Here is a 12,627-nt window from a genome sequence, read left to right on the forward strand (position 1 = left end):
GAATAAAACAGTTATTCCACTCAATCTCGTCATACATGGCTTATAGCCAACTCGGTGCTACGCGCCTCATCGGCTAACAGCTCATGTACAACTTGATTTCACGGAATAACTGAAAATCTATCTATCTATCTGTCTACTGTGTAGTCAGGAATATCCACAGGATTTACAGATTTCAAATAAATTCATATCAATTATTTTTAAAGCCATCCATCCATTATCTGTAGCCGCTTATCCAGTGCAGGGTTGCGGGCAAGCTGGAGCCTATCCCAGCTGACTATGGGCGAAAGGCGGGGTACACCCTGGACAAGTCGCCAGGTCATCACAGGGCTGACACATAGACACAGACAACCATTCACACTCACATTCACATCTACGGTTAATTTAGAGTCACCAGTTAACCTAACCTGCATGTCTTTGGACTGTGGGGGAAACCGGAGCACCCGGAGGAAACCCACGCGGACACGGGGAGAACATGCAAACTCCGCACAGAAAGGCCCTCGCGGCCATGGGGCTCGAACCCAGAACCTTCTTGCTTTGAGGCGACAGTGCTAACCACTACACCATAGACATTTTAGACATTGTTTACTTAACTGTAAAAAAATTATTATACAAGATCTGTATTATAGCTGTATTATACAAGCTCATTCTTGTATAATAGTAAATGTTTTTTAAATAAAATTTTCTGATACTTATTGTCTATGTTAGGACTAGGACTGTTTTGGCCTCTAGAGGCCGCTGTTATTTCCTTTTCATGTCGTGTTTATTTTGGCCTCTAGAGGCCGCCACTGTTCCTGTGTTTTGTGTTTGTGTTAATTGCCTAATTATCTTCACCTGTGTCCTTAATTAGTTTGTCTATTTATACCCCTGAGTTCAGTCCTCTTGTCACGGAGTCTTTGTGCTGTTATGTTTATCTCCAGTTTCCTTTGTACTGTGTTTTTTGATCTTCTTAGCTTTTGTATTTTTGCACTTTGCTTTTCTTTTGGATTTTACTCTTTGGTTTTTTTTTGTCTTTTGTTTTGCCCTGTATATAGTGTATATAGTTTAAATAAACCTTTTGATTCTTTTTCTACTTCCGCCTCACGCCTCTGCATTTGAGTCATCCCCCTGGTGGCCTAGTGGGGGTTTGCTGGATTATCACACCAACGAACCAGGTTCGAATCCCAGCAAAACCCAAACAGAAAGACTCCGTCATGACCGACTCAGCAGAGGCTGCTTCAACTGTCTACCCGGCCAACCTTCAGGGAATTATGGCAGCTTTGACACGCTTCGGAGCGACCATGGACGCTCATGGACGTACGCTCACCAGCCAACGTGAGGCCCTCGCTCGCCACGAGGAACTGCTTCAGCAAATTGGGAAAACCCTGGCACAGCTGACATCTCTGCCTGCATCTCCTGCTCCTGATCCAGTTCCTGCTCCTGATCCAGCTCCCACTCCTGCTCCAGTGCCTCCTGCAATGCTGCCTTCTTCACCTCGCGAACCCAGCCTTCCTGCACCACAGAGGTATGACGGCAAGCACAGTGAGTGCCGAGAGTTCCTTACCCAGTGTCAACTCACCTTTGAGCTTCAGCCTACCACCTACACTACGGATCGCCGCAAGATTGCCTTTGTGATCACCTTATTAGCTGGTAAGGCGCGAGCCTGGGCTACTGCTATCTGGCAAAGACAGGGACCTGAGTGCTTTGATTTCCAGCTGTTTTCTGAAGAGATGCTTCGGGTCTTCGATCAGGCAGACATCAGTACCGACGCAGCCCGAAAGCTCATGTCCATCCGGCAAGGAGGAAGCGTCGCAGATTACGCCATCTCGTTCCGAACACTCGCAGCAGTAAGTGGATGGAACGAGACTGCCCTGGTGTCAGCCTTCCACCATGGTCTGTCTGACCCCATCAAGGACGGTCTGGCCTCTATTGGATGCCCAAGTGACCTCGAAACCCTCATCTCACATGCTATTCGTCTGGACAACAGGATGAGAGAACGCCACCAAGCCTTGAGCCCCCCCAGCCTCCCTACCTCTACCTGGAGACCGTCTACCTCCTTCAGTGACTGTCCAGAACCCATGCAAGTGGGTCGTACTCGCCTCTCCGCATCTGAGAGGGAGCGCAGAAGGAGGGACAAGTGCTGCATCTACTGTGGCAAGCCTGGTCACTTCCGAGCATCATGTCCCGAACTCTTGGGAAAAGGACCGCCCCGTTCAGCCGAGGGAGGGTTGTGACGGGGCCTACCCTCTCTCCCGGACTCCCTGGCCAAGGAATCTACATCCCGGTCTCCATCTCCTGGGGTGAGTCTGTCCACTCTTGTCAAGCTTTGATAGACTCAGGGGCGGCTGGGAACTTTATGGATATTCACTTCGCCCAAAGCATCAATATACCTACTGCACCTCTTGAAGTCCCTCTGTCTGTGTCTGCCCTCGATGGCCAAGCGTTAGGTGATGGAAGAGTCACTCAAGTTACTTCTCCAGTTTTCCTCCAGTCTCAAGGTCACAAGGAAGAAATATCCCTGCACCTGATTCCTTCACCTGAGTTCCCAGTTATTCTAGGCCTTCCTTGGCTTACTCGCCACAACCCTCGCATAGACTGGGTAACAAGCCAGGTTGTGGAATGGGGCCCTGCATGCCATGCCTCTTGTCTGCTCTCTAGCTCTCCTGTGTCTCCTGCCGAGCCCCCTGATCTCACCGAGTTATCTCAAGTTCCCACAGAGTACTGGGATCTCAAGGAGGTATTCAGCAAGAGCAGGGCCGCCGTTCTTCCTCCGCACCGGGCCTACGACTGTGCCATCGACTTGCTCCCTGGGACTACCCCTCCTCGTGGCAGACTGTTTTCACTCTCTCAGCCAGAACGCAAGGCCATGGAGGAATACCTCAAAGATGCCCTGGTCTCTGGGTTTATTCGACCCTCCACTTCACCTGCTGGAGCCGGCTTCTTCTTTGTCGGTAAGAAGGATGGGGGGCTCCGACCATGTATTGATTACAGGGGCCTGAATAAGATCACTGTGCGCAACCGATATCCCCTTCCGCTGATGTCCACAGCTTTCGACCTGCTCCAAGGCGCCACCGTCTTCACCAAGTTGGACCTACGGAACGCATACCACCTCATCCGTATCCGACAGGGAGACGAGTGGAAGACTGCCTTTAACACCCCGTCTGGGCACTACGAATACCAGGTGATGCCCTTCGGACTCACCAACGCACCAGCTGTTTTTCAGGCCCTAATCAACGACGTCTTAAGGGACATGATTAACCTATACGTTTTTGTCTACCTCGACGACATCCTTATCTTTTCCAAGACCGTGCAGGAGCACCGCCACCATGTCCGCCAGGTTCTCCAGAGGCTGCTACAGAACAATCTGTTCGCCAAGGCCCAGAAATGCGAATTTCATGTTCCCGAGGTCTCCTTTCTGGGATTTATTGTACGGACAGGCCAACTCCAAATGGACCCTGCCAAGACCCTGGCCGTCCGGGATTGGCCTACTCCCAAGTCCGTTAAGGAGGTTCAGCGGTTCTTAGGATTCGCTAACTTCTACCGCAAGTTCATCAGGAACTTCAGTTCTGTGGCAGCACCCTTGTCAGACCTCACCAAAGGGACAGGTGGATCTTATGGCTGGTCTCCTCAGGCAGAAAAGGCGTTCAAAGACCTCAAGGACCGCTTCTGCACGGCACCCATTCTGGTTCTCCCGGACACCTCCCAACCATTCATCGTGGAGGTGGACGCCTCGGACAGTGGTGTCGGCGCGGTGCTCTCTCAACGTTCGGAAGGAAAGCTGCACCCCTGCGCTTACTTCTCCCACCGCCTGAGTCCTGCTGAGTCCCGGTACGATGTGGGGGATCGAGAACTGCTAGCGGTCAAACTGGCCCTTGAGGAGTGGAGGCACTGGCTGGAGGGAGCACAACATCCATTCCTGGTTTGGACTGACCACAAGAACCTGGAGTACCTCCAGCAAGCCAAGAGACTGAACCCTCGACAGGCTAGGTGGGCCCTGTTTTTCAGTCGGTTTGACTTCACCCTCTCGTACCGTCCCGGCTCCAAGAACACCAAACCTGACGCACTGTCCAGGCTGTTCTCTGCCACTAACAGGGAGAATGAAGTCGGGCCTATTATCCCGGTGTCCCGGATTGTGGCCCCTGTCCGCTGGGGTATTGAGGAGGCTGTTCGACGAGCCCAACGCCAGGACCCCGGTCCTGGGACGGGGCCACCGGGCCTCTTGTACGTCCCACATCAAGCCCGGGCCAAGGTTCTCCAGTGGGGTCACTCTTCCCCTCTCACCGCCCACCCGGGAGCTCGGAGGACCCTGGACTTCCTGAAAAGACGCTTCTGGTGGCCTAACATGGAGAAGGAAGTAAGGTCATTTGTCCTGTCCTGTGAGGTTTGCACCAGAACCAAGAACCCACGACAGCGTCCCCAGGGTCTCCTGCATCCTCTGACCATTCCCCGGCGTCCCTGGTCCCACGTGGCAGTCGACTTTATCACGGGTCTCCCTGAGTCACAAGGTAACACGGTCATTTTGGTCTTAGTTGACAGATTCTCCAAGGCCTGCCGCTTCATACCACTGTGCAAACTCCCCTCTGCTCTTGAAACTGCGAAACTTTTGTTTAATCATGTCTTCCGAGTCTTTGGTCTTCCACAGGACATCGTCTCAGACCGAGGGCCCCAGTTCTCCTCCCGAGTGTGGCACGGGTTCTGCAAGGTCATCGGAGCCACTGCCAGCCTCTCCTCTGGGTTTCACCCACAGTCCAATGGTCAGACGGAGAGGCTCAACCAGGACCTGGAAACCACCCTGCGAGGCCTGGCTATGGATAACCCGACATCGTGGAGCACCTGGCTGCCATGGGCGGAGTACGCCCACAACACCCTGCAGTCATCGGCCACCAAGCTGTCGCCATTCCAGTGCCAATTCGGGTTCCAGCCACCTCTGTTCCCGGACCAGGAGGAGGACGCGGGGGTGCCCTCGGTCAACCAATATGTGAGACGGTGTCGCAAGACCTGGAGCAAGGTCAGGAAGACCCTCATACAGACCTCCAGAACCAACCAGACTCAGGCCAACCGCCATAGAAGACCTGCACACGCTTTCCGCCCTGGGCAGCGTGTTTGGCTGTCCACTAAGGACCTTCCACTGCGGGTGGAGAACCGCAAGCTTGCTCCTCGCTACATTGGCCCCTTCAAGGTGGTGCGCAGGGTGAACCCTGTCTCCTACCGGCTCCAGTTGCCCCGGACTCTGAGGATCAACCCCACTTTCCATGTTTCCCTGTTACGGCCCGTACTGACGTCTACGTATGCCCCTGCCCCTAGGAACCCCCCACCCCCCCGCATCTTCCAGGGGCAGACTGTGTTCACTGTGAATCGCCTGCTTGACTCCCGCCGGGTCCGCGGCGGGTTGCAATATCTGGTGGACTGGGAGGGCTATGGTCCTGAGGAGCGCTGCTGGGTTCCTGCTCGGGATGTCCTTGATAAAGAACTATGTCGGGACTTCCATTCGGCCCATCCGGATCGCCCTGGGAACGTCAGGAGACGCTCCTAGAGGGGGGGGTCCTGTTAGGACTAGGACTGTTTTGGCCTCTAGAGGCCGCTGTTATTTCCTTTTCATGTCGTGTTTATTTTGGCCTCTAGAGGCCGCCACTGTTCCTGTGTTTTGTGTTTGTGTTAATTGCCTAATTATCTTCACCTGTGTCCTTAATTAGTTTGTCTATTTATACCCCTGAGTTCAGTCCTCTTGTCACGGAGTCTTTGTGCTGTTATGTTTATCTCCAGTTTCCTTTGTACTGTGTTTTTTGATCTTCTTAGCTTTTGTATTTTTGCACTTTGCTTTTCTTTTGGATTTTACTCTTTGGTTTTTTTTTGTCTTTTGTTTTGCCCTGTATATAGTGTATATAGTTTAAATAAACCTTTTGATTCTTTTTCTACTTCCGCCTCACGCCTCTGCATTTGAGTCATCCCCCTGGTGGCCTAGTGGGGGTTTGCTGGATTATCACACCAACGAACCAGGTTCGAATCCCAGCAAAACCCTAACAGTCTATCCATCCATCTGTAGCCGCTTATCCTGTTCTACAGGGTTGCGGGCAAGCTGGAGCCTATCCCAGCTGACTATGTGCGAGAGGTGGGATACACCCTGGACAAGTCGCCAGGTCATCACAGGGCTGACACATAGACACAGACAACCATTCACACTCACACCTACGGTCAATTTAGAGTCACCAGTTAACCTAACCTGCATGTCTTTGGACTGTGGGGGAAACCCATGCAGACATGGGGAGAACATGTAAACTCCACACAGAAATGCCTCCGTCAGCCACTGGGCTGGAACCCAGAACCTTCTTGCTGTGAGGTGACAGTGCTAACCACTACACCATAGACATTTTAGACATTGTTTACTTAGCTGTAAACAATGTATTATCCAAGATCTGTAATATAGCTATATTATACAAGCTCAGGGTGGCACGGTGACGTAGTGGTTAGCACTGTCGCCTCACAGCAAGAAGGTCCTGGGTTCGAGCCTAGTGGCCGACGAAGGTGTTTCTGTGTGGAGTTTGCATGTTCTCCCCATGTCTGCGTGGGTTTTGTCCACAGTCCAAAGACATGCAGGTTAGGCTGATTGGTGGCTCTAAGTTGACCATGAGTGTGAATGGTTGTGTGTCTCTATGTGTCAGCCCTGTGATGATCTGGTGACTTGTCCAGGGTGGACCCTGCCTCTCATCCAGCTTGCCTGTGACCCTATAGAACTGGTTGAGTGGCTACAGATAATGGATAGATGGATGATATACAAGCTCATTCTTGTCTAATAATAAATGTTTTTTTAAAAATAAAATTTTCTGATATTTATTGTCTATAAAATACTCTATTCCGAAAAGGGGCGGGTTTAAGTCTGTGACTCGAGCCCCTAACACATCATTGTAGTAAGCCACGCCCTCACCGGGGCCGCGCCTGTGCTATGAGAACACACAGGAGGGAAGGAGGGAGTGTGTGTGTATGTGAATGAGTGTGTGTGTGTGTGTGTGTGTGTGTGTGTGTGTGTGTGTGTGTGTGTGTGTGAGTGAGTGAGTGTGTGTGTGAGTGAGTGAGTGTGTGAGTGAGTGTGTGAGTGAGTGAGTGTGTGAGTGAGTGAGTGTGTGAGTGAGTGAGTGAGGGTGTGAGTGAGTGAGTGAGGGTGTGAGTGTGTGTGTGAGTGAGTGTGAGTGAGTGAGTGAGTGAGTGAGTGAGTGTGTGTGTGTGTGTGTGAGTGAGTGTGAGTGAGTGTGTATGTGTGAGTGTGTATGTGTGAGTGAGTGAGTGAGTGAGTGTGTGTGTGTGTGTGTGTGTGTGAGTGAGTGAGTGAGTGAGTGAGTGAGTGAGTGTGAGTGAGTGAGTGAGTGAGTGAGAGAGTGTGAGTGAGTGAGTGAGGGTGTGAGAGTGTGAGGGTGTGAGTGAGGGTGTGAGAGTGTGAGTGAGTGAGTGAGTGAGTGAGGGTGTGTGTGTGTGAGTGAGTGAGTGTGTGAGTGAGTGAGTGAATGAGTGAGTGAGGGTGTGAGTGAGTGAGTGAGTGAGTGAGTGAGGGTGTGAGTGTGTGTGTGAGTGAGTGAGTGAGTGAGGGTGTGAGTGTGTGTGTGAGTGAGTGAGTGAGTGAGTGAGTGAGTGTGTGTGTGTGTGAGTGAGTGAGTGTGTGAGTGAGTGTGTGTGTGAGTGAGTGAGTGAGTGTGTGTGTGAGTGAGTGTGAGTGAGTGAGTGAGTGAGTGAGTGAGTGAGTGAGTGAGGGTGTGAGTGTGTGTGTGAGTGAGTGAGTGAGTGAGGGTGTGAGTGTGTGTGTGTGTGTGAGTGAGTGTATGTGTGAGTGAGTGAGTGAGTGAGTGAGGGTGTGAGTGTGTGTGTGTGTGAGTGAGTGAGTGAGTGTGTGTGTGTGTGTGTGTGAGTGTGATTGTGTGAGTGAGTGAGTGAGTGAGTGAGTGAGTGAGTGAGTGAGTGAGTGAGGGTGTGAGTGTGAGTGAGTGAGTGAGTGTGTGTGTGTGTGTGAGTGAGTGAGTGAGTGAGTGAGGGTGTGAGTGAGTGAGAGAGTGTGAGTGAGTGAGTGAGTGAGGGTGTGAGAGTGTGAGTGAGTGAGTGAGTGAGTGAGTGAGTGAGTGAGAGTGTGTGTGTGTGTGTGTGTGATTGTGTGAGTGAGTGTGTGAGAGTGTGTGTGTGTGTGTGTGAGTGAGTGAGTGAGTGAGTGAGTGAGTGAGTGAGTGTGAGTGAGTATGTGTGAGTGTAGAATAGAATAGAATAGAAAGCCTTTATTATCATTATACAAGTACAATGAGATTTAAAGCTTCACCATAAAGTGCACACATAAATACTAAAATAAACATAGGAAAATATGTACAATAAAACTAATATAAAACTACTACTAAAAAAACCTACTGACAACTATACATAAACTCTACATAAACTCTACATAAACTCTACATAAACTCTACATAAACTCTACATAAACTCGTGCAAGTCCCTGAAGGAACACAGGTGCATAGCAGTAACAGGGTAGAGAATAAAGTGACTAGCTGCATCAAGTGATAGAGGGAGCACTGGCGTGTACACACGCCTATTTTCAGTATTTGAGAGTGTGTGTGTGTGTGTGTGTGTGTTGAGCTGATGCAGGAGTGAAGGGGTTAACAGAGAGGCGGAGGGGGGGAGGGGAGGAGGGGAGGGGACTGAGTGTCCCTGACGCTGACAGCGGCGCAGCAGTGCTGTGGGTGAAGCGGTGGAGCTCGCGCAGGACGAGGCTGGGTTTATACTGTGCACGCGCGTCTAGCAGCGCGCGCGCTCTCCTCAGTGCGCGTGTGTGAGAGAGCCGGGGAGGAAAATGCGAGGCAGCGGCGGAAGCGGCGGCGGCGCGCGCGGGGCAGGTGGCTGGCCGACCTGATGCTCCAGAGAGAGAGAGAGAGAGAGAGAGCGCGCTGCAGTGCTGCCATGCCTCTGTAGCCGGGTGTGTGTGTGTGAGGAGCGGTGTGAGCTGTGATCGCCGCCATGCTGCCGGGGGTCGGTGTGTTCGGCACGAGCCTGACCGCGCGCGTGATCATCCCGCTGCTGAAGAGTGAGGGCTTCTCCGTGGAGGCGCTGTGGGGCCGCACGCAGGAGGAGGCCGAGGAGCTGGCCAAGGAGATGGACGTGCCCTTCTACACCAGCCGCATCGACGACGTGCTCCTGCACCAGGATGTGGATCTGGTGTGCATCAACCTTCCGCCGCCGCTCACGCGCCAGATCGCCGTCAAAACACTGGGTGAGAGAGAGAGAGAGAGAGAGAGAGGCATCTGTGCAGCCCGTATACACCGCGTGTGCTGCTTCTGCTTCCTGCTCATCATCATCATCATAATAGAGCGGGGTGGTGTAGTGGTTAGCGCTGTCACCTCACAGCAAGAAGGTCCGGGTTCGAGCCCCGTGGTCAATGAGGGCCTTTCTGTGTGGAGTTTGCATGTTCTCCCCGTGTCCGCGTGGGTTTCCTCCGGGTGCTCCGGTTTCCCCCACAGTCCAAAGACATGCAGGTTAGGTTAACTGGTGACTCTAAATTGACCGTAGGTGTGAATGTGAGTGTGAATGGTTGTCTATGTGTCAGCCCTGTGATGACCTGGCGACTTGTCCAGGGTGTACCCCGCCTTTCGCCCATAGTCAGCTGGGATAGGCTCCAGCTTGCCTGCGACCCTGTAGAAGGATAAAGCGGCTACAGATAATGGATGGATGGATAATAGAGCAGCGACTACAATTATCGACACCTTCACGATCTTTTGGCCATTGCAAAAGTAGAACAGACTTTCAATCCATAAATTGTGCATAAATGACTACTCAGACTTCCACTGGTGAAAAAAAATATGAGTTCATTCCTGATTACTTAGCATATCAGATCACGTGACATTGTTCCACAAGTATTGACACCTTTGTCCACAGTTATCGACATCCAGATGATCCATCCATCCATCCATCCATCCATTATCTCTAGCCGCTTTATCCTGTTCTACAGGGTCGCAGGCAAGCTGGAGCCTATCCCAGCTGACTACGGGCGAAAGGCGGGGTACACCCTGGACAAGTCGCCAGGTCATCACAGGGCTGACACATAGACACAGACAACCATTCACACTCACGTTCACACCTACGGTCAATTTAGAGTCACCAGTTAACCTAACCTGCATGTCTTTGGACTGTGGGGGAAACCGGAGCACCCAGAGGAAACCCACACAGACACGGGGAGAACATGCAAACTCCGCACAGAAAGGCCCTCGCCGGCCACGGGGCTCGAACCCGGACCTTCTTGCTGTGAGGCGACAGCGCTAACCACTACACCACCGTGCCACCCCTTCTAGATGATTATTTATTAAAAAAATAATAATAATCGGTATGTGGTATTAAGTTAACAAAACATATTTTTGTTTAAAATTTGTTTTACATAGATTTATACTGAGTACAAAATATCTTTTATATAAATATATAGATGTCGGTGCTTACGTAAATGAGGAAGTAATTCTAATGTTTCTAAACAAATGAACTGATAATGTTTAACTTGTGTCAGAAAATCTTTCTATTCCACTTTCTACCCACTTTCTAAGTATTTTCGTTGATCACATTTTGTTAATCATTCACTGTTTGTATTAATTTCTAGTTTTATCGTTGACCAGTAAATGTCAACAGGGAATTGAAATTGTAACCAATTAAAGGTTGCATGTCATTCCTCGAACCAAAATATAAAATGTCTACTGATATTGTAATATGCGATCGATATTTACAACAAACTGCAAAAAAATATTTTCTGAATGGAATAGAAAAATCTGAATAGTTCAAGCATGCAATTGTTTATATGCTAGGAATTTAATTCTGGTCTAATTCTATTTATTGCAATCGGATTCCAAATACTCTATAAACATTCCATTCTGTTATGGATCAGAAAAAAAATATTATAAATCACAGCACTTTTATTTTCTTAAAGTGCTTCATCTACTTCAACAACGTTACACAAAGATCGATCCATAACAGCTGTAAATGTCCTTTAATTCCACAGCGTGTGATAATGGTGGACACCGGTGAAAGTGATCACTATTATCGACACCTCACGCGACTTCTCAAACGCGCATTTAGATACAAAATGGTGACTGTCACATGAAAGAGTAAGAAACAGAGTAGGTTTCGACAAGGAGGTCATGAAATATCGGTGAATTTGATCAGTAAAATACATGTCCATGATCTTTCCACCATGCTCACCTGCGATGATAACGTCCGGGTTTTCCTCAAATTGCTGATCGTGCTAAAAAAACTCCATCTCAGGTAACGAGCTGTGTCATGAGACGACAAGATCAAAGGGTGAGGTGGGTCTTCCGGTTGATTAATTAACCAATAATAACTAGAGTAACTGAAACTCACCTTTGTAAAATTGTTTTTGATTGGTAAATCTGAAAAGGTGTTGATAATTATGGACTGTTGATAATTAATTGTAGCCGCCGCTCTAGTTGAGTTATATTTATTGTCATGCCTCTCATCGTGGACAGGACTAGGAACTAAATATACAGTTAAAGTCACTGTTATACACTAAACGTGAAATACTAACACACGACACTATAAGTCGCACAGTAAAAAACAGTGAATCCATTCATCCATCTTCAGGAATTATCCACCACACAGGAATATACACCCTGAATGACATGCCAGTCCACGCACATATTCATTCACACACTCATTCACTCCTCGGAGCAACGTAGTTTAGCCAATCCACTGACTGCAATGTTTCTGGTTATGGGGGAGATTTGAGGAAACCAAAGAATCTGAAAAAAAAAAAGCCGAAATGTAATAATAATGTTAATAATAAATAATGATAGTCAAATCAAGACAGATAGCTGTACTGTAACATCACAGAGAGATGTAACGTTCGTAAGGAAATACAGTTCCTCTAAAACCATGGCACAGACTAGAGTATATATAACAGAGTGACAGACAAAAGGAAGTGTGCATGTGGATTTGTTCAATATTATGTCTCTTGCGTACAGTGACCTTTAAAGATAGACTGCCTTTCAGATTTTTCAAACGTCAGTCAAAAAGAATTTTCCCCGACACCTAATTATTTTTGTTTAGTGGACCGAAAGCTACTGAATTCGAATCACAGACTTCCAGTTTTGTTAGTTTTTTTGAAATAGAACAATTAATGAATTTAGGGCCACGTGGCCCTAAATTCTCCACTATGTTTTCCTGCTTCACCATGAACCAATTCAAGATACTACATCATGCATGACGTGGTGGGCTTTCCCCGTTCACGCAAGGCATTGTGGGATACAAATTTGAAACAGGAGAGGAAAATGGAGGACGTGAGTGTGCGAATGAAACGTGAAAGACCGACTACAGTAACGGAAAGCGAGAAGAAAAGACATTATGTTATATACGAAGGAAAGGAAACGCAGGACCAAACTAATAAATCTCGGCGGTCAGCGAGCACCTCGGTGTGCTCAGCTGTTCGTTTAGCGACAGAATGATGGAACTGTCAGTGCACGCTCAAAGGTACGGTAAACCTGCGCATGTTCACATGGACTTCCTCTGTCTGCTTGACTGCGCCAAGCGAGTGATTTCATGCACATTATTTGCTTTAATCCCCTCAGATTAAATAACTTCCCAGCCACAGGATGGCCTGATATTTTTGAGATATTACAGAAATAAAAATATATC

The 12,627-nt window shown here is 49.1% G+C and overlaps 1 protein-coding gene across 1 annotated transcript in view; it reads left to right on the top strand.

Moving 5' to 3' along the window:
• Positions 1–8,683: 8,683 nt before the first annotated feature.
• Positions 8,684–12,627, top strand: part of gfod1 (glucose-fructose oxidoreductase domain containing 1) — a 92,693-nt gene continuing 88,749 nt past the window's right edge. Inside the window, exon 1 of the mRNA XM_060922453.1 lies at positions 8,684–9,211. Within this exon, the coding sequence (XP_060778436.1) occupies positions 8,959–9,211 (253 nt within the window). The 5' untranslated portion in view covers positions 8,684–8,958. The remainder of the gene's footprint in view (positions 9,212–12,627) is intronic.

The sequence above is a fragment of the Neoarius graeffei genome, chromosome 5, assembly GCF_027579695.1.
Source record: "Neoarius graeffei isolate fNeoGra1 chromosome 5, fNeoGra1.pri, whole genome shotgun sequence".
In the NCBI taxonomy this organism is placed as follows: Eukaryota; Metazoa; Chordata; class Actinopteri; order Siluriformes; family Ariidae; genus Neoarius; species Neoarius graeffei.